A 21,973-nucleotide genomic window follows, 5' to 3' on the forward strand; every position below is an offset into this window, starting at 1 on the left:
ATGACTGCAATGGTGGTACTAGTTGGGTACTTGGGGGAGACGAAGATGGATAAAGGACAATCTGCCTTTGGAAGTTATGCGGCTGGTGAATATGTTGAATACTTGTTGGAAATATCACAATACTAACACGTGGGTTGTTTAATAATACATTCGGAATCTCCAAGCAATAACAACTTTGGGCTAACATTCATCAATAGTGGTCTCAAAAGACCTCATCTACCATCGGTTGTTGCCTATCATCACCGTCGAGATCGCTAGTCCCCGCAGCTTGGATCACTTGTTCGTTTGGTAGATTAGTCATCTTCTATACTCCACTCCGTGTCATAAAAGTCGTATGAGATTTATCATAGTATGTAGATGTACATATTTTAATAATCTCAGACAACTTTCATGTGACAGAGGGAGTACTACCAAGAAATTAAAATGACTAACAAAAAGCGGTAAATTAAAGCACTCTAATTTATTTATCTCCACGATTACGCGGCTCTGTTTTGTAACCGATGTGTTTGAGTGTTTCACTTTTTTTTATAACACCATATTAAGACAGCAGGCCGCCTCATTAAAAACCTCCCAGTCCTCTTAGGTACCCTGGTGACATACCTGGGCATGGGAAGCCCGGCCCGAACGGCCCGACCCGACCTGGCCCGAAAATCCCGGGCCGGGCCGGGCTTTTTCTCTCTATCGGGCCGGGCTCGGGCCAACATTCTTCAGCCCGTAACTAAATCGGGCCGGGCTCGGGCCACAGGAAAAAGCAAATTACCATTAGATCGGGCCGGGCCGTCGGGCCAGCCCGGAAATATTCGGGCTTTTTCGGGCCGCGGGCCGGGCTCGGGCCAAAATTTGCTGAAAGTTGGTCGGGCCGGGCCGGGCTCGGGCCAAGGATTTTCCGTCGGGCTTTTTTCGGGCCAGCCCGAAGCCCGGCCCGGCCCGAGAAATGCCCAGGAAGACCTGGTGAGAAAAATAGTGCGTAAAAAACCTGCTGCTGCGGGATCAGTAAATCGTTACATCGTTGGTGAGAAGCTCAAAAATAAAATCTGGCGGATCCTCTTACCAAGTGGTATGGGGTCCCTCCGTCTTACAGGCAAACGTATGAGCAACTCTATTACTATCCCTACCACAGTGTGCAAAAAGAACATGGGCAAAGCTCCTGGCCAAAAAAGTGCACTCCTCATAGATCGCCGCCGCAGCTCCAATAGAATTACCTCCATCAAGCATGGTGGAAATAACTTTCATACAATCACTGTTGACAATAATCTTCGTACAACCAACCTGACCAGCTAACTGGAGACCGTTACGAAGAGCCAAAGCTTCCGCAGTTGCCGCATCAGAGATTGAAGGAATACCACAACTACTACCAGCAACAAAACCTCCATGATCATCACGAACGACCGCACCTGTAGCACCTTTAAAGGTCTCAGCATAAAAGGATGCATCCACATTCAGTTTGCAATACCCTTCTTTGGGTTTCTCCCAACCCTCAATACGAGCACGTGCATTCTTCTTAGAAACTCTATAGTAGTTTGTAGTGATCGCTTGAATAGCTTGAGCAGATTTCGCCGGTGAGGAAACTGGTTCCTGGTGGGCGATCTGTCTACGCTGCCACCATATATACCAGCATGCAGTAATCACAAGTTCTTTTAGTCCCACATCCGAAATATAAGGAGCCGGTCGGTCAGGGAGCAGAAGTATGGCCTCCAAGACACCCGATCCCAATCTATCAACTGTACTCATCTCATTAACTAGATTAGTCAATCCCAATTGCTCCCAAATTTCTGCAGCTCGGGGGCATTGGAAGAAGGCGTGGAGGGTATCTTCACAGTAGATTTCACAAACCGTACATGTACTACTGGTGATAATGTGTCTGTTGGCAAGAATGCAATTGAAGGGAATAGTCCCATGAAGTAATCTCCATGTAGAGATCTTCACCTAAGCAGAGGTTTTGAGAGACCAAAGTTTACCCCAAACAGGGTTTGTTCTAGCATGCTTTTGAGTGGTTTCACTTTGTTCTGTACAGTACGTGCTCCACAAATTCCTAGCATGCTTTGGCTCCACAAATTCGAGCAGCCGGTAGTCGTTTCCGAAACATACTGGGCTACTATTGGTTTGGGCTGGACTTGATCGGGCTGGGAGAAAGAGCTGCACGTCCCGTTCAGCCCTGCACTACAGAACTTCTCAAGAAAAAAAAAAACCCTGCACTACAGACGACGGCGGCAGGGGCCGACCGATAGAAAAGAGAGCGCCGCCGCCGGCAACCTCATCCCCAGGAAGCAGCCACCGAAGACTCGAGGTAAGGCCACCGCTTACCCTTCTAGATCCCCTAGTTTTTCCCAATTTCTTCTAGTTTCGTGCAGAAAACCATAGCTCTGATTTATCCTCATAACTGAACCCAATTTCTCAGAGAGGGGCGAGCGTGCTAAGGAGATAGGCAATGGATCCTGCTCAGATTCCTCAAGGGTAAGTAAGGCCACCCAATTTCTCTATTGTAGTTCCAGATGGATCCCGCTTGTTGTGTGCTGGATGGTTTGCAAGGTCGAAATAAATTTTTCTATTTCATTAACAGAAACAGCCTAGCTGATACATGTGAAGTTTATAACTCTATAGGGTAACAAGTATATTATGCATGTAATTTGTGGTTTCCTCATTGTCACGGTGAGACTACCATACAACAGTTATGGTAGGGGCTAGGGTTCTACCGGGTCTAGGGCGGAGGTTGTAAGGGTGGAAGTGAGGGCGGAGAGGCTGGAGAGCTCGGCGCCGGCGGCTGGGCGCCGTCGCGGAGGCGGCGGCTAGGGTTGGGTGTGGCTGGGCGTAGGGGTCTCCCGTCTCCCTTCAGGAGACGAGACAGTATGATACTGAATATTTGTCTGATTAATCACGAAGGGTACATGTGTTTATATAGGAGGACGGCCTCCTCTAAACCCTAATTTACTTGGGCTAAGCCCACAACTAGCCACTAGTGGGCTTCTTGCGTGTATAGGTCGGACCGACCATAACATCTCTCCCCGCCTTCTCAAACAGCTCGTCCTCGAGCTGAACTTTGAAACTGGCTGGCGGAGATCTTCAAGCTTCTCCCTAGTCGCCTCGTCCTGCGGCATGCACTGTCCAATGCATCAAGACGTGCCAAACACCGAGTCGGCTGCTGGGCCTTCATCACGCGAGCCACACTCGCCGGGGCAGGCTCGAGACGCCCATCCGAAGTAGGTGGAAGAGCTGGTGGTGCAGACGGAGGGTCGCCACGGTAGGCCTTCAGGAGGCCGACGTTGAAGACGTTGTGGAGGCGCGAGCCCGCGGGCAGCTCAAGACGGTAGGCGAGCGTGCCGATGCGCTCCAGCACACGGAAGTGACCGGCGTAACGAGGTCCCAACTTGCGCCTGGAGCGCGGGTCCAAGGACTGGGTCGTCCGGTGAAGAAGGCGTAGCCAGACCCAGTCGCCCACCGCAAACTCCACCTAGCGATGGTGTGCATCATAGTACCTCCTGGCCAGCTGCTGAGCCTGAAGAAGTTGCTGGCGCGCCTCAGCCAGTATCTCGTCGCGGGTACGCAGCAGGTCATCCGCCGTCTCAGTACGTGCCATGCCAGACGCATAGGGAAGCATCGCCGGCGGTGGCCTCCCGTAGACCACCTCAAAGGGAGTGGCGTGTAGCGCGGAGTGGTAGGACGTGTTGTAGCAGTACTCGGCCCACGCCAGGCAGTCCACCCAAGCTCGTGGACGATCCCCGGTGATGCAGTGCAGGTACATGGCGATGATCTTGTTGACGACCTCGGACTGGCCGTCCGTCTGAGGATGAAACGCCGTGCTCATGCGGAGCTTCACGCCCGCCAACCCAAAGAGGTCCCGCCAGACGTGACCCGTGAACATAGGATCACGATCACTAACGATGGAGGACGGAAACCCGTGGAGGCGAACGATGCCGTCGAAGAAGGCGCGTGCCACGGACGCCGCCGTATAGGGATGGCGGAGGGCGATGAAGTGCGCGTACATGGAGAAGCGGTCGACCACCGTGAGGATGACGGACTTGCCGCCAACCTTCGGCAGCCCCTCGATGAAGTCCATGGAGATGTCCGCCCATACACGGGACGGCACGTCCGGCGAGCTGCGATAAGCCCGCCGGACGAAGCGTCTCCGTCTTGTTCCGCCGGCATGTGACACACGCCCACACCCGGTCGCGCACCGGGCGGCATCCCTGGAATGTAAAAATCAGCGCGGAGACGGTGCGGGGGTCTTCTGGACGCCCTCGTGACCTGCAGAATGCGCCAAGGACAAGGCCTGGTGGCGCAGGTCTCCATGATCCGGAACGAAGATGCGGCGCCCATGGAGGAGTAGTCCCTCGTCCAGGCGCCATGGCGCGGCCAGCTCGCCGTCGGCCAGGCGCTGGCGCAGCTGCTACGCATCCACGGCCTCGGCAGTAGCGCGGCGAACCTCGTCGATGAAGGAGAAAGATGGCCCGGAGTGGATGCAGAGGGCCGCACCGACCGTGGGCGCGTCCGCAACGTCATCGATGTCGCGGCGGGACAGGGCGTCGGCGGCCGTGTTGAGGCGGCCGGGGCGGTACTCGACGGTGAAGTCGAAGCCGAAGAGCTTGCTGATCCACCGATGGTGCGACAACGTGGAGAGGCGCCGATCCGGCAAGAACTTCGGATCGTAGTGGTCCGTGCGCACACGGAACGTCCGGCCCCAAAGATACGCCCGCCGGTGGCGCACCGCCTGGACCAGCCCGATCAGCTCGCGCTCATATGCGGCGAGCTTGTGGTGGCGCGCGGCGAAGGGCGGCTGAAGAAAGCGAGTGGCCCTTCGCCCTGGTGAAGGACGACGCCGAAGCCGATGTCGGAGGCGTCGCAGTCCACCACGAACGGCTCGTCGAAGTCCGGCATCCGAAAACGGGGCCCGTCGTGAGTGCCCGCTGCGGGCGGCGAAGGCCGTGGCCGCCTCCTCGTCCCAGGAGAAAGCGTCGCGGCGAAGCAGGCGCGTGACAGGCGCGGCGATGAGGCCGAAGTCCTGGATGTACCGCCGGTAGTATCCCGCGAGGCTCAAAAATCCGCGAAGAGCTTGCGGCGACTGGGGCGTCAGCCAGGCGGCGACGGCGGCGACCTTGTCCGCGTCCATCGCGACACCGTCGGCGGAGATGACGTGGCCCAAGTACGCGACGGAGGTCGTGCCAAACGAGCACTTCGAGCTCTTGAGATGAAGACGATGCGCTCGAAGCACGTTGAAGATGATGGCCACGTGCTGCAGGTGCTCCGCCCAGGATGCGCTGTAGAACAAAATATCATGAAAGAAAACAAGCACAAAGCGGCGTAAGTAGGGGCTGAGCACGTCGTTCATCAGGGCCTGGAAGGTTGCCGACGCGTTGGAGAGGCCGAACGGCATCACCAAAAACTCGTAGTGGCCATGGTGAGTGCGGAACGCCGTCTTGGCGATGTCGTCCGGGTGCATGCGCACCTGATGATAGCCCGAGCGCAAGTCGAGCTTGGTGAAGAAGCGCGCGCCATGCAGCTCGTCCAGGAGCTCATCCACGACGGGGATGGGAAACTTGTCCTTGGACGTGACGGCGTTGAGGGCGCGGAAGTCGATGCAGAAGCGCCACGTGCCGTCGGCCTTGCGCACAAGGAGCACGGGGGCGCAGAACGGCGACGTCGAAATCCGAATGATGCCCTGTGCTAGCATGACCGCCACCTGGCGCTCGAGCTCGTCCTTCTGCAGCTGGGGTACCGGTACGGCCGCATAGCGACGGGCGCCGTGTTCGGCAACAGGTGTATGCGGTGGTCACAGGGCCGCGAGGGAGGGAGGCCCTGCGGCTCGTCGAAGAGGTCGCCGTGCTGCTGCAGTAAGTCGGCCAGGAGCGGATGCGCCTCGTCAAGCGCGGCGGCCATCAGGTGGAGCTGCGGGGATGCGCCAGTGCTTCCCAAGCCCGTTCAGTGAACACGGCGGCCGCCCTCGCGCCAGAAGATGAGGGACAACACGTCGGTCCCACAGGATGGGGCCTAAGGTGCTCAGGAAGTCGAGGCCGAGGATGAAGTCGTAGCAGCCCAATTCGATGCCGACGCAGTCGATGGAGAACGGCTCGTCGCCCACGAGCACGGGAACCAGTCGCGCCACGCCCTGGCACGTAAGACGGTCCCCGTTGCGATCCACGTGCGGTCGGCGCTGAGCGTCCGCTGCCCCCGAAAGAACCGCTCACACTGGTTCAGCCAGTTCAGGGGGTCGGTGGCGCCGTCGTAGGTGGCGAACTCCAGCTTGGTGAAGCGGGGCGGCTGCTGCGCCAGAGGCGTGACCCCGGAGGCGCCCTCCTGGCGGCCCGGGGTGAAGGACGTGCTCTCGGCGAAGGGGGCAGCAAACCCGCCAGGACCGCCAAAGGTGTGGGCGGGTTGCTGAACCGTCGTCCGCGCCGCAGTCTGAGTGTAGACGGGCGACGCGTCGGTCCATGTGGGGATTGGCGAGGGCGATGGCGGCCACCACGCGGGGCGGCCCTTGCTGGCGACGGAGACGGGCGGTGTCGGGGTGGCGGACAGGACCGGGACGGCGGCCGGTGGGGGCGGCGGGTGCTAGCCGGCTTTGATCTCCGCGAGCTCGAAGCGGATGGCGTGGAGACTGTCGGCGAGGTCCGCCAGTGTAGCGGGCAGGAGGTCGAGGCCCGTGGGGGCGGCAGCGGCCTGGATGGCAGCGGCGGCCCCTCGGTCTCCGTCGGCGGCGGCCCCCGGCGGCGCGTGGGCGCCTGTCATGGCGGCGGAGGTGGCGGGGGTGGTGTTGGTGGCGGCGGCGGCGGACGTGGCGGTGATGGGGTCGACGGGGAGGCTGTTGGAGCCCATTAGACCTAGGCAATCTGATACCAAAGTGGTAGGGGCTAGGGTTCTACCGGGTCTAGGGCGGAGGTTGTAAGGGTGGAAGTGAGGGCGGAGAGGCTGGAGAGCTCGGCGCCGGCGGCTGGGCGCCGTCGCGGAGGAAGGAGGCGGCGGCTAGGGTTGGGTGCGGCTGGGCGCAGGGGTCTCCCGTCTCCCTTCATGAGACGAGACGAGTATGATACTGAATATTTGTCTGATTAATCACAAAGGATACATGTGTTTATATAGGAGGACGACCTCCTCTAAACCCTAATTTACTTAGGCTAAGCCCCTAATTTACTTGGGCTAAGCCCACAACTAGCCACTAGTGGGCTTCTTGCGTGTATAGGTCAGACCGACCATAACAAGTTAGCAAAGGAACTTGTTGAATAAGTTGATGGCAAAGTGATCCCCTTTTACTGATTATACATCCAATTGTATTGCAACTATGTGGATCACAGAAATACGCCCATTAATTATTGCACTTGTTGTTGTTACTGTTTCAGGCACGATCCTGCTCCAAGTATGGTATGTGTGGATGCCAAGAGGCTGCGGCGTTCTGCAATGCCAGCCGACACCGTATCCAAAGTGATCAACGCTGACAACACTAGTTCCTTGTCGGCGCCCCCGCTGGACGATGATGATCTCCTTGAGGAGATCTTTCTCCGCCTCCGTCCAAAGCCATCTGCACTTCTGCGTGCCTCCCTCGTTTGCACACGCTGGTGTAGCATACTCTCTGACCCCAAGTTCCTCAAACGTTATAGGAAACACCATCGGAAGCCTCCTCTATTGGGCTTCTTCACAGGAAATAGTGGCACAGAATACAATTTCGTTCCTGCTCTAAAGGCGAAGCCCAACCGCATCCCGGCTCAGCGCTTCACCATACCCAGGAGCAGCAGCCCCTACGACCGTTGGAACTTCCTTGGCTGTCGCCACGGCCTTGGTGTCCTAATGCACTACTATGGGCGTGAGGTTGTTGTATGGGATCCCCTCACCGGCCAGCAGCACCACGTTCCGTTTCCGCCTGAGCTACGTAATGCCAGAGGGGATATTTATTGGAGTTGGCACGCCGCGGTGTTGTGCGCTGATGACGATGATGGACATGTGCACGGCGATTGCTTCTCAAGCCCGTTTAAGTTGGTTTTGATAGCTGCTGGACAGACGCAGGCTTTTGCTTGCCTCTATGAATCGGTGTCTGGTTTATGGGGAAATATTGTCTCAACATTGACTACAACTACGATTCATGAGATTAGACACAGCGTTCTCATTGGGAATGCACTTTATTGTTTGTTCGGTGGAGGTGACATCCTTGCATATGATATTGATGGACAAATCCTTAGTCACATTGAGAAGCCAACTGAGGCCTATCATACTGGCTTGGGCTTTCAGCTTTGGCGGACAAATGATGTTTGTGGCCTTGGCCTCGCTGTTATGTCAAAACTGGGCATACATTTATGGGAGTGCAAAATGTACTCTGAAGGTGTTTTCAGATGGGTGCTGCAGCCGAAAATCATTCAACTTGAGGAGCTCTTTCCACAGAGGATCGGTAGCGACCACAAAAAGGTGTACATGGTGGGCTATGATGAGGAGTCAAATGTTATTTTTCTGGCTACGTATATTGGTGACTTCATGCTCCAACTTCAGTCTATGCGGTTTAGAAGAATTTCCGAAAGAAATTGCTGGGATAACAAGATGCATTATCCCTACAGAAATTTCTATACTGCAGGTAATACCTCTATACCTTTTGTGTGTTAAGATACCCAGTTTCTATGTTGAGTGTATTATTGTTCATGTGATCAAGGGTCGGCCAGATATATGAGAATAGCTTGAGTTGTTTGTTTCTTTATTCTAGTGCTATCTATTGTTGTGTGGCCATTTCTAAACTACGTTTTTTTGTGCTTGTTGATCTTTTTAGCACTTTGCTTTGTAATAATTGGAAAATAGGCACTAAAAGGATATAATGAAACCATGTAATATGTGAAAATAGGCACTAAATTCTAACTATGGTTCTGGCTTGTATTCATATTGTACTTTGGAGTTCTCTAACAAACTGGAATCTGACAATAATTGCACTAAATGAATACAGTGAAACCATCTGCTATGTGAAATAGTTGCGCAGTTGTCAGCCTGACAGCAGAAGACGAAATGAGCACCAGAAGAACACTTTCAGCGAGGAACAATTTAAGGAGATCCGGTGGAGCCTGGAGATTTGGCAAGGGCAGACGTTCTGAATCACATGGGCAGTGGCACTGGCAATGCTATCATACTCGTGTGTCAATTAGGCAGCATTTTTTCTCTCCAAGTTTCAGTTTTATTCATTTTACACTGTCACGTGACAAGTCAGACAGGGCAGACTCTCTGAATCACATGGGCAGTGGTAGTGACAATGATATCATACTCGTGTGTCGATTAGGCAGCATTTTTACTCTCCAAGTTTCAGTTTTATTCAGTTTACACTATCATGTGACAAGTCAGACAGGATTTCTGGCAACCTCTCTGCAGTGACAAGTATGCAACTGGATATATTGGAGCAAATGTGTTTGGCCTACCCTTACCTAATTTAATCTAGCCACATCTAGCTATAACTGTGGTTATTCGATGTGGATTTGAGATTTTTCTGGAACTCGCTCCTCTCCTTCACCCTCATAACACACATACATTTACAAATCTAACCCTCACAATAATAACCATAAGACCGAGCAGCATCCATGTTGAATGCTCTAAATGATTTCGACAATAGAAGATGGGCAAGCCAAAAAGATATGAGATAAGTTATCTACTCCCTCCGTCTCATGAAGATTGTCTGGGTTTTGTTAAAAAATGGATGTACCTAGACACTAAATAACATCTAGATACATTCAAATTTTGACAAATTTCAGCCTATACACTAAATAACACCTAGATACATCCAAATTTTGAAAAATTTCAGATAAGCTTCATGGGATGGAGGGAGTTCATTTACATAAATAGTACTACTCCATCGGATCCATAGTAATCCATAGTATTGGGGCTTTAAATTGAGATAAAGCCCTACACTACAAGAAAAGTTCTGATAGACAACATCCCAAAATCGTCAACTAAGGGGCATTTTTCGTCGCCTATGGGCCTAACCCGACGATATGGGTTCCGTTGTCGAAACTGCGTCAAGCAAAGTCCAACGACGATTTTTTCGGTCCGTCGCGCTTGGGCGCCCTTCCGCCACGGAAAATCGGACCGTTGCGGAAGTGTTTTCGGGAGCCCGTTGACTGCTGACGTCATGCAAACTGACACGTGGCAGACGCCGTTAACTGCCAGTTAACGGCGTTAACCGGCTGAAACCCCGTGGTAGATGGTAGGCCCACACGAGGCCTGCCACGTCTTAAGCGGGCCGGGCCAGATGACATAGTTTGACCGGTCAACTATATAGCTGGGCTGGTCCATTAGTTACGTGGGCCGGGCCTAACCTCTAATGTTGACTGGTCAAAACTTAAATGGGCCGGCCCATTTAACATGTGGGGTCCACCTTACAGCAACTGGGCCGGCCCAAGAAGCAAGTGGGCCGGGCCAAAAACACAAGTGGGTCCCACTTTCTGTTAAAAGGCCGGCCCATTTAGTGTGTAGGGTCCACCGTATAGCAAGTGGGCCGGCCCAACAAGCTAGTGGGCCGGGCCAAAAACACGGGTGGGTCCCACTTTCCAGTTAAAGGGTCGGCCCATTTAGTATGTGGGGTCCACCATATAGCAAGTGGGCCGGCCCAACAAGATAGTGGGCCGGGCCAAAAACACGGGTGGGTCCCACCTTCCTGTTAAAGGGCCGGCCCATTTAGTATGTGGGGTCCACCATATAGCAAGTGGGCTGGCCCACCAAGCTAGTGGGCCGGGCCAAAAACACAGGTGGGTCCCACATTTCTGTTAATGGGCCGGCCCATTTGGTATGTGGGGTCCACCATATAGAAAGTGGGCCGGCCCAACAAGATAGTGGGCCGGGCCAAAAACACGAGTGGGTCCCACCTTCCTATTAAAGGGCCGGCCCGTTTACCATGTGGGACCACCATATAGCAAATGGGCTGGCCCAACAACATAGTGGGCCGGCCCAAAAACACGGGTGGGCCCCACTTTCCTGTTGAAGGGCCGGCCCAATTAGTATGTGGGGTCCACCATGTAGCAGGTGGGCCGGCCCAACAAGATAGTGGGCCGGGCCAAAAATACAGGTGGGTCCCACTTTCCTCTTAAAGGGCCGGCCCATTTAGTATGTGGGGTCCACCACAAAAGCAAATGGGCTGGCCCAACTATTTAGTGGGCCGGCCCAGTAGTATGTGGGGTCCACCTTAATGCAAGTGGGCCAGCCCAATTAGAGTGTGGGGTCCACGGTAAATCAAATGGGCTGGCCCAAGAAGTAAGTGGGCCGGCCCGTTTAGTTGCTTGTTTATATGCTGGCATAATATGCGCTTTAGGATTTTGCGGGCGGGCACATATGTGATTTTGCTTAATTGGGCCGTTTAAGGGATGGGAATTCGTGATTTAGATGCGAGAATATTTACGCAGCATTGATTTACGTCGAATAGCCTCACTTACCACAAGCACCAAAGAAAAAATGCGCGAAAGAACTATAAAAACTAACTAAATATTACATCGAGCTGCAAGGCATTGAAAAAAATATTACAGAACCCAGAGAAATTGAATGGTAATTAAACCTAGCAATACAATGAAGCGATCCGGCAATCTTTTAAGTTGTCCATGCGGCACCTATATCCGAAACAAAGACATTACAAGTTAAGACAACAACAATGGAAAGGCAAAGACACTACAATATTGTTTGCCAAAGAATTTGGAACTCATCATTTCGTCGTTATAACAAGATCATTGTAATGCGCACAATAAGCAAACAAAGAGTGCATGCCGCATACCAACGACCAATATAACGAGCATGTTAGAATGAAACAACGAGACTTACTACTGTCGAGTCCCATGCAAACCAACATGTTCGGGGAGTACAAAATTGGCATGAACAACATAGTAGCGAGGCTATAAATTTTGTAACGACGACTGAGCAAGATACGGAATATAGTGGGATCACACTGTGAACTTGTATAAGAGGGAATGCAAACCAATATGTTCAGCATTCCATATGTGAGCGTCATGCCAAGTCAGAGAAACAAGTCGATAATGCAGCTTTTGAAGAACAAGATGGCACACAAAATTATTATCTAGTAATATGACAAGTTTATTTGTACTACGGGCTTAGATAAGCGAGTGATAGCATGCCAAACTAAGTCCTTACTTTGTTAGCTTACAATGAACTAGATACAAAACAATGACATCACCTGTAGTACAGGGAATGCAAGCCAACATGTTCATGGAGTAAAAAATTGGCACAGACAACATAGTAGCAGGCCATAATTTTTGAAACAACATCTGAGCAAGATAAAGTTATGATGGCTAGATCTACAGAGCAGGGAATGTAAACCAAATATAGAAGTTACGATGCCAAAAGCTATAGAGCAGGGAATGCGAACCAACATGTGCAATTACTTAAAATTGGCCATGAACTAAATAATAGCAGGATGTTACTATAATAGCTAGGAATAATACGAGATAGGAGTTATAATGGCATCACTGATAAACTTGTAGATAAGGGAAAAAATCAATTTGTTTCGGGATATAAAGTTGTAATGAGCAACACATAGAGGATAGTTAATGCTACGGCTTAGGATGGACCAGAAACGGAATATAGTGGGATCCGAACTTGTAGAAAAGGGAATGCACACCAATATGTTCACAATTCTATATGTGAGCGCCATGCCAATTAAGAGAAACAAGTTAATATTGCAGCTTTTGAAGAATCAGATGGCGAGACAAAATTATGATGGAAGTTGCTTCTGTGACGAGTTCAAATAAATTTGTACTCGCAGGATGGCGGAGCGATAGCATGCGGGAACTAATAGCGAGCGGTTAATTTGTACTTGCGGGATGGCGGAGCGATAGCATGCGGGAACTAATAGCGAGCGGTTAGCTTACGACGAAGTAGATAGAAATAACAATGGCATCACCGTAGTACGGGAATGCAAACCAACATGTTCGGGGAGAACAAGATTGGCATGAACAACGAATGAGCAAGATAGAAGTTATGATGGCTACATCTACGGAGCGGGGAATGCAAACCAAAATGTTCAATCGCTTGAAGTTAGCAATGAACTAGAAAATGGCAAGGTGTTACGGTCATAACTAGGAATGAACTAAAAGAGCTTCGGACAAACAAGCATACGAACCCGAACATGGCGCTAAAACAAGGGACTTACATTAGGAGAAGCACTCTGTGGGAATCACGACGGATCTTCACGGGGTTGATAGATCCGGTGATGAAGTACACTACATGTGCTCCTTGGGGTTGGAGAGACGGCCATTAAACTTCATGGTTACTCATCTAATCTGCAAAGACGTAACGGCGCGTCGTTAGCACAAACGAGTTCCCCCAAGATTAAACAAGAACTTGCGGGCAAGCAATAGAAAAGCGACGAGTAGAAGAGTTTAGATCATGGACGGCGCCGGTGAAGCAGATTCGGTTCATGCACATCGGTGTCGGTGAGCAAGATCCGATGCGGTGGACGATGCCGCAGCTGAAGCGGCTGCGGTAGGCTGCTGGATGAGCATATGGTTTCGAGGTTCGGCGGGGATGATCCGGTCCGGTTGATGACGGCGTCGATGAAGCGGCTCCGGCGGGCGGCCGGATGACGAGGATCGCGAGGGCTCGGGTAGGCCGGGGAAGTCCGGCGGGGATGTTCGGTGCGGTGGTCGTGGAGGTGGTAGAGAGAGGGGCTTGGGAAGTTCCGGTGGGTGGTCTGAGGGAAATGAATTTTTTTGGGAGGGTTTCCGGGGCTAGGGAGGTGGTGATCCAAAAAATGACGGGCAGACCCCCCCACCAACCGACTTTCTGTCATCTCCACAAGGGTAGAATGGGAATTTGAAAGCGTGTGAATTTTTTGTATTTTGTGGGCGGGAAGTTTTGCCGCTATGAGATTTTGAATTTGGCTAAGGTCCAAGTATAATGATAAAAAATTGTGAGACCGTACTAGTACCTCTGTTCAAGGCCGAGTGCAAAATCAAATCATCATCACCTTGAATATCGGTTACTATCATCGTGTTCTATCTTCTTATCCCATTCAAAAACACGCCTGAAATATTTCTAGATTGGCGGGAGATTTTGCCGCCCGACTGAGATTTGATTTTGAATATGGCTATGGTCAAGTAATATAATATAATACTAATATAAAGACGGTACACCTGGTTAAGTACTAATTGCTCTGCTTCGGCAGTTAAGGCCAGCAGCCACATCAAGCCATCATCATTACAAACAAAATCAGTCAAATCTAGAAGCTAGTATAGGATAAATTCACAGCAGCATAATAAATCCAGAAAACTAAGTATAATACTACATAAACTGCATACAAGAGCCAAAAGCAGCCAATAACAATGTTAATGTTCACGACAAACTAATCTGAAAATAATACAAGACACAATGTATGGCCAACATGAAGATTAGGATACCCCAGGATGAACGAATATGTTCTTCATTCAGCATATATTTCTTCGTCACTCCATTGAAGGAAATTTTCATTGAACTCCTTCCGTCCGCGGTGTGCAGCCAATACATCCTCCAAACGGTATGGCCTTTGTTCATTTCTCATACCGTAGTTTCCTAATCTATTCACATGTATTGGCCACTCATCCCGGGCCTTTATATCATCAAAGTACTCTACGATATAACCAAAATCTGTGTAGTAGATGCAGCCAGGTCGAAGTGTCGGGTGCACTCTGGTGTCGACGGAGATACACCGGATATAATGGACGAAGAAGGCACGACTGCCAATGTTATTGACGGCATGGAGAGAGCGGCTCTCAGTGTCCACACGGTACACCAATGGTTGACCTTCCTCCAAATGCTTGTTGTCCAACAACACAAGCAGCGAGCACCATCCGACTCCACAAGGTAGAACTTGTTATTTCCAAGTTCGGAAATGAAAATAGTGTATCCATTTTGACGGTGCTCGCACGCTGCTCCAAGCTGGACATTGTTGGTGCACACTAATTTTCCGAACTCAAAATTGTTCACAGCTATTGCATACAATTCACCATTGAACGGGGTAATGCAACGCAGACAATGGTGCTCGATCGAAAATCTTCCTTCTCCCCAATCTTCATCTATACCCTTAGTTGGAGTGCTCTCATCGACCCAAGCAATTTCCGCCGGGTAATCTTTGGAAACGAAGACCATAGTCGGGGACTTCATCACAGCGACTGACTTCAGAATAACGTTTGGCATATGCGCCTCAAACATAGTATTCAATGTCTTTGTGAGTGGGTTCAGAAGCCGTATCTTGTGCGGCTGGTTCTTCTGGGCAAGCACGATGACGCCACGGCAAAAGCCGACAAAGTAGTATCTAAAATATATTGATGAAGATAACATTCAGCACTAAGATGTTTACGATTGAAAATAAAAATAGATTAACTCTATAGATATGGAGGAATTTGAACCTTGCATGAACTTCCGTTAGATCGATGGTGACGTAGCGGGATGTGCGGAGGTGGAGGAAGGTGAAATCAGCAGCGCGTGGAAGGCCGTGGTCTAGCATGATCCATTCGTGCAGGTGCACGTCGGGCTCAGGTAAACCTGAGCGCCAATTTCTACAGACTTGCCTCATAGCGAGTAGGTGTCGGCGTACTTGCTCGTTCGCCGGTAAGCATTCGCCGATCTTGTGAAGTGGTCCATCAGCCGAGAGAGAGGCCCGGTTCACGGAGGCGACGGCCGCCGGCGCATTCTTCTTGTCCATCGCCGGCGGGGAGCGCGCGTGGGCGGTTGGTGTTTTTTCCTTCGATTTGGAGAAGTTGATGGGACGTGAGAGGCGTGGTTGCGTGCGTGAGTGAGAATGAGACTGTGTGCAGAGGGAGGGAGAGAGGGGGCTGTGGCAACGTGACGGTTGGTCTCGGCAGTTTCTCAAAAAAGCTAGACGTTTGGTCTCAACACGCGCACCGCCTAACCGCTGTGCACCGCGACACGCGTCCGTGGTACTGCACGTCTGCACCGTTACGTGTACTCAGTTAGCCTTACACTGGAAAAATATCTGCACTCAGTTTTCCCCTCGAGTACTAATACTGGCTAGTGCATTACCTCATAAAAAAAATACTGGCTAGTGCAATATACTCAGTTTTACCCTCAAGTGGCTGATCAACAGAGAGTCAACAAATGGGATTAAGCTATCTAATTGAGTAATTTCATGCGCAAAAAAAAAATCATAGTGCCTCCTACTCATGGAGTCTTGTTAAGAAGAGGAGGTCTAATACGTGGAAAACAGAATAGCACACCACAGGTCCGAAATGATGGAAAGGGCTAGGCAATCCACTTATTATAGAACTCAACAAAAACCACATGGAACTATATTAAACTTATGCAGTAGCCAACGCAACCAAAAGTCAGAAGTGCAGGCTGAATCCCAAAGGCACAACACAAAAAGGAAACTTGCAACCTTATATAAAAGGGGCTATGCAACCCACTTATATACACATTAACAGACCATCCTCGTGTGTGACAAGAGAAATTCAACACTGGATTCGGAGGTAGGCACATGAAGCTTTACAAGGGCCAATGGGGCACCAACAATTTAAGGATGAATTGAACCACACCGTCAACAATTCAAACTCGAGACCTTGGCTCTAATACCATTTAAGTTCGAACGGATTGAAAAGGCTAGGCAACCAATTTCTAAAACATCCACAGGAACAACTACCAAGTTGATCCCAGCCGTAGATAAATGCATCCACCAACAAAATAGGAACGGTGCCTCAGTCTCAGTAAACATTTCACAATACCAAGGTACTCACATGTCAATGTCAGTGTTTTCATCTCCAATTATCTATGGCATTTTATTAGTCTTTTGAGAGATTATAACAAACTTGATTGGCCTCTGCGAGTAGGGCATCACATGCTTCGATCTCGATCTCAACATGTCAACTTGGTTTCTTAACACATCTGCTTGCAGCTCGTTCTATTTGGATTTGTTCCTCCGAACTTGTGCGAGAGAAAGACTTGGACTTGGACTTGGACTTGGACTGCAAAAACCCAGCATTTCGCGGGAAAGTGTTTTTGGTGATATCTTTATTTTTAAGTACCATGGTAAATGTCTCCATACATTCTTCTAGAGTTTTTTCCATACCATCTTTCCCGGGTTTTGCCATCTCCAATTTCATATTTGCTCGAAAAGTTTTGAGTCGTGTAAAAATAAAAGTTATTACGAGAGAAACATGCGGATGGTAGATTTAATGTGTATGAACTACTTCTAATCCTACAAGTTGGTATGACTGATTACACATCAAATGCATTTTCACAAAAACGCCTACAAGATCATATTGACATATTGCTCCTACAAATTGGCAAGTGTGTAGTTAAAAAATTTAAATCATAAAGAAGACTTACAATAACACTTTCTGCAAGTTCTCCTATCACATTATGTTTGTTCTTCGGCATGCCTCGAAGCTGCTCTGCGAGTCATCTCTTTGTCTGGTTGCATGTTGTTTGCATGATCTACTTTACTGCATTTTTGTACAATCATATGGAGATCAAATAACGTGGTTGAAATGGAGGATGGAAATATAACATGCACACGGAGTTCTACACAATTTACGAGTAACATATGTAGCAGTACAGACCAGCGGGGCATTACTTTTTGCCAGAGATGCCCAACCAAGTGACGAGATCCGGTACGGCTTGGTAAACGTTGTTTCAAGCGGTTAGCCTGGTTCCTTTTAGACAACGTACGCAAAGGAGACTAGTGAGACAACGGCGCAAAATAAGTATTCGGAATTTAATCTGGTTTCACGGTCCTCATAAGCCATACCACATTCTTTGGATCAGACCAATGCTTGACAAGATCTCCCCACTTGCTCGTCGGTCATACGGAGTGCGGGAGACTTTGTTCGAACATTGGCGATAATCTGGCCGATGAAGTATGTCGCCTTAAGCTTATAGCGGTGCTTGGCGCAACAATTCTTTGAATATGGAAGCGATGACAAACTTTACATCCTCATTATCCTCATCGAATTCAAACCTTAACTGCTCACAACGGTGGAATGATTGGTGAGTTATATAGCATAGAAACAACGGTAAGCTACAAGAAATGGGACGGATCAATGTGGAATAATTTATCATTACCAGGAGAAGCATGACTTACGTGTAAATTATGCACTAAACTCTCGAACTGTGAAGGGGTGTCAACGTGCTTGCTTCCACAATGGGAAGGTAGGAAGTTCATTCCCGATAAAATGGCCAACCTGTGATACAAGATATGAAGATTCATGCGGATGAAGTGGCCTTCGCCACCTACAATAGATGTGATGCGAAATCTTGAACCCATTCCGGAAATCTTAGGCTGCAAGTTTTTTCCTACCGTTGGCCCCCTCGTTTTTATTGATCGTGGCGAACCTACCAAGTTAAGCATTACATCAAGCTATCATGGTATATAGATACATAAGGGAGCATTAAACTACAAGTCTTGAAAAAAGTATTACCTTTTTTGGCGTGGGTCTCATCATCGGGAGAGGAGTTGTCTTTCGCGGGACTAAGGGTCGGAGGGAGATCATCACCGGTTCTTTGGTGTTGTGGCGGCTCTTGTTTGGACATTTGAGGCTGTATCATCCGGGACTAGCATCATGTGTCCTTGGCCATTATTACCTACCACCACTCTGATGGTGCCAATTCTTGGCTAGAATTTCTTTGTGGAAGCTGGTTCTGTTGGCAATTGTTGCTGAGAATCGGTATTGGCAAGCTGGTGGTTGTGGAATGTGTGGGCTGGTACATGTTGGGGCTACTTCTATCTGATTCGATGGTTTGTGGTTTTTACGAGACCTTTTCTTGTTATCATTCTTGGCCTGTTCGCCACCTCGTGTCAGTCTCTTGTTAGACCTTGTAATAGGAGGAGCAGCACGAGCATCAGGCTTAACCCTTTTTTATTACGCACTGTCACCCATCCTCCGGTATCAGCCTGAGGTTCCTGTTGAGTGTTCTTCCTCCTATTCGTTCTTGAAAAGTTCTTTCCCGAATCTGCGGATGCTGTCACACATAAATGATATTTCAATGTACAATATTATATGATGATGATATGCGGATGGAATGGAAAAACGAGTCGGGCAACATATGCCAAAACATATATGAGGCGTTAACTAAGCGGGAAAAATTGTAGTAATGAGATTGAACATGGCATGGGTAACATATTTGGTAGGACTGGGATACAACAAATGGAAGTTGGGACAAATAATTCGATGACGGGACGGAGAAAACTCACCTTGTTGTGTTGCGGACGATAGTCGACCGGGGCATCTTCCTGAGTCGGCTCGCCATCACAATCGGCGGGATCAAATTCTGAATCGGAGGAATGTTCCGTATCCTTTGTGAGGGAGGTGGGTGGCGTTTTTGCACTAGACCTTGTAGAAGGATGTAGTGTTAGGCCCAACGAGGCTGCAACTCGGCTATTATGCGGAATAGTTTGCCTCCGTTGCTCTTCGTACTCATTCTCGAGTGGAAGACCTAACATGCATTGGCGAGAAATGCGAGATGAGATTTATCATGGAGCTGTGCATATAAGAACAAATTAATAGTAGCGGTGAGACTGCTCAAAAGGTGTAATGACAAACAAACTATGGCTCAAAAATAATTGATGTTCATATTGTCAAGCTTCATGCACTAGCCAACGCAACCGGAAGTCCGGACTGATGGAAAGGGCAAACAAATTATGGCTCAAAAATAATTTATGTTGGGCAACAAAGGGCAGCAGCAACAATTTTTAGGATAAGTATGATGTCAAGCTTCATGCGGTAGCCAACGCAACCAAAAGTCCGAGCGATGGAAAGGGCTAAGCAATCCACATATAGACTCAAACACATATAAGTGTCATTTTCATGCCAATGGTTAACCATATGGAATGGCGTGTGCTTAATATAATTGCCTAGGGTCTTCCAAATTCCAACAGATCGATCTATTGGATGAACTTGCTAGAGCATGCAATTCGAAATGGTATCAGACCTACAAGGTCCTGAGTTCAAATCCTAGCAAGTAGCAACGCAGTATTCAAAATAAATATTTGCAGCCTTCCTAAAAAAATATCTAATGATACATGCCTAAGGCTCGGTCTATTGAATGAGTGGTTTTATCACTTAGCACCACAAGTTGGGGATTTTTAATCACAAAACACCAACATTTGGGGAAATTATTTCACATAACACATTATTTGTCATTAGTCGGCTTGACAAGAGCATGACCCTACAGCGTGACACCAATTTACAGTACGTGAGCATGTTTGCTACAAACAAATGAATTTTGGTGTGAAATTTTGTAGACACTCTGTGGAAATGAGAATATGAGTCACACTTGTTACATATGCTACACACAAATGAATTACCATATGACAAATATCCACAAGAAATTATAACCACACAAGAACATGAGATTTGGGTAATATATTCTGTACCAGCATAAGGTTTTGATAATGTTTACCAATACAACTACCCTGGACATAAGATTTTATTTTGAACTGTCTGGACTTAAGATTTAACAACTAGTGTTGACAAACAGCTTTGTATTTGCGTTTAACAGCAAATACCACAAAATAAAGTCTAATTGTCTTTCTCCTGCGGTCACTCTTAAACTGACGGTGGCCGGAGGTCACTAATGGGCTATCAAACGAGAGATCATGTATTCTGCGAAACAATTACCCCAAATGTTAGTGTTTTGTGATACAAATTTCTAGGGTTGTGGTTACTGTGATAAAAAAAATCCTGAACTTCGGTGTTAAGTGATAAAACCTCATTGGATGAACTGGCTAGAGCATGCAATTCCACATGGCGCACACAGAGTTGCAAATAGAAAAAAATACAGGCAGTTTAATACTATCAATAAATTGCTCTCCTAGCTTGATTGCTATCATAACCTTTGTAATACGTACTACCACCATCCCGAAGTTTTTATCAAAAATCATTAACATGCAAAATACAAATTTAATATCATTAAATAGATAACGAATATATTTTCGTACGGTATCTACAAAATATTATATTTCTTGATAGATTGTTCCGAAAGTTTGGTCAAACTTTACTTGGTTTGACTTTTATAAATAAGCCTTCAGGTTTGGGGTGGAGGTAGTAATGTAGTATACTTCAAACCCCAAAAAAGTACCGCACAGAAGTGATATTTGGAAAAGAAATGCGTAACGAAAGCGGACATAAGCTCTGCCTCTCCATCAGCAGATGTAAGGTTACGATCAGCAGAGTTCCGAGATAAAAAAAAATACAGGCAGTTTAATACTATCAACAAATTGCTCTGCTAGCTTGACTGCTATCATAACCTTTGTAAAATGCATACTTCAAACCCCCAAAACATATCACACAGAAGTGATTCTCGGAAAAGAAATGCATAACGAAAGCGGACATAACCTCGATCTTCCTCTCGATCAGCGGATGTAAGGTTAAGATCTCATATAGCTACGCGGCAAACAACTATCTACAATGATCTAATATCAGCAAGAATGCATTGCAAGAAAGCAACGAAAACTAGTGTAAGAAATCAAATGCATATAACAAAAGCGGACATGTAAAGTATTCATCAACCTTCGTCGAGGCCCGGGCGGATTTACTCTTTGGTTGGGGGTGGTCGACTTTGGGGCCGCGTTTTTGCCCATCTCGATCTCCGGTGAGGTGGACTACGAGTCGGGGAAGCGGATCCGGAGGAGATATGGCGCGGTGAACGTCGGCGTCGAGGAAGCTAATCCGGCTTGCTAGGCAGCAAGGGAGCCGGTAAAACGTGGTCGGTCACTACGGTGGCCGGTGAGAAGGCGGTGATGGTGAGGAGGGGCGGTGGGGCACGGCCGTCGTCGTGGGAGTGTGCCTGGTAGAAGCATGAGAAAGATGTGGTGTTCGAATTGTGCTCTACAGGGAAATATCCTCTGTGGACCGATGTTTATAGGCCGACGGGCAAACCGCAGGTTTTGGGGTAGCTTGAAAATGGGACGCGCCAACAATTTCGGCGCGTGTTTTGCGGCAGAGATGAAAGTCACCCATAAGAAACTTTCCTCATGGATGCTTGTTGCTTGGTCGTGTGGACAACATATATAGTGGGAGATGCCCATAGCTAGCTA

General features: G+C 48.8%; 2 protein-coding genes across 2 annotated transcripts; both read left to right on the forward strand.

Moving 5' to 3' along the window:
* Positions 1-7,434, forward strand: LOC124657432. Its single transcript, XM_047195987.1, has 5 exons — positions 1-85; positions 2,015-2,067; positions 2,131-2,287; positions 2,399-2,454; positions 7,326-7,434. The coding sequence occupies exons 1-5, from the start codon at positions 1-3 to the stop codon at positions 7,419-7,421; spliced, it is 447 nt and encodes a 148-aa protein (XP_047051943.1). The 3' UTR covers positions 7,422-7,434.
* A 9-nt stretch (positions 7,435-7,443) lies between these two features.
* On the forward strand, positions 7,444-8,925 carry LOC124654050. The gene is made up of 2 exons (XM_047193086.1): positions 7,444-8,545; positions 8,906-8,925. The coding sequence occupies exons 1-2, from the start codon at positions 7,771-7,773 to the stop codon at positions 8,923-8,925; spliced, it is 795 nt and encodes a 264-aa protein (XP_047049042.1). The 5' UTR covers positions 7,444-7,770.
* Positions 8,926-21,973: the final 13,048 nt, after the last annotated feature.

This window comes from Lolium rigidum, chromosome 5 (genome assembly GCF_022539505.1).
Source record: "Lolium rigidum isolate FL_2022 chromosome 5, APGP_CSIRO_Lrig_0.1, whole genome shotgun sequence".
NCBI classification, from domain to species: Eukaryota; Viridiplantae; Streptophyta; class Magnoliopsida; order Poales; family Poaceae; genus Lolium; species Lolium rigidum.

Excerpts from the sequence above, each read along its gene's own strand:
- LOC124657432 (XM_047195987.1), top strand. The coding sequence starts at position 1 with ATGACTGCAATGGTGGTACTAGTTGGGTACTTGGGGGAGACGAAGATG. Across the intron at positions 2,288-2,398 it reads GCAGCCACCGAAGACTCGAG|AGAGGGGCGAGCGTGCTAAG; the intron begins GTAAGGCCACCG and ends CCAATTTCTCAG. Across the intron at positions 2,455-7,325 it reads CCTGCTCAGATTCCTCAAGG|GCACGATCCTGCTCCAAGTA; the intron begins GTAAGTAAGGCC and ends TTACTGTTTCAG.
- LOC124654050 (XM_047193086.1), top strand. The coding sequence starts at position 7,771 with ATGCACTACTATGGGCGTGAGGTTGTTGTATGGGATCCCCTCACCGGC. Across the intron at positions 8,546-8,905 it reads CAGAAATTTCTATACTGCAG|TGAAACCATCTGCTATGTGA; the intron begins GTAATACCTCTA and ends AAATGAATACAG.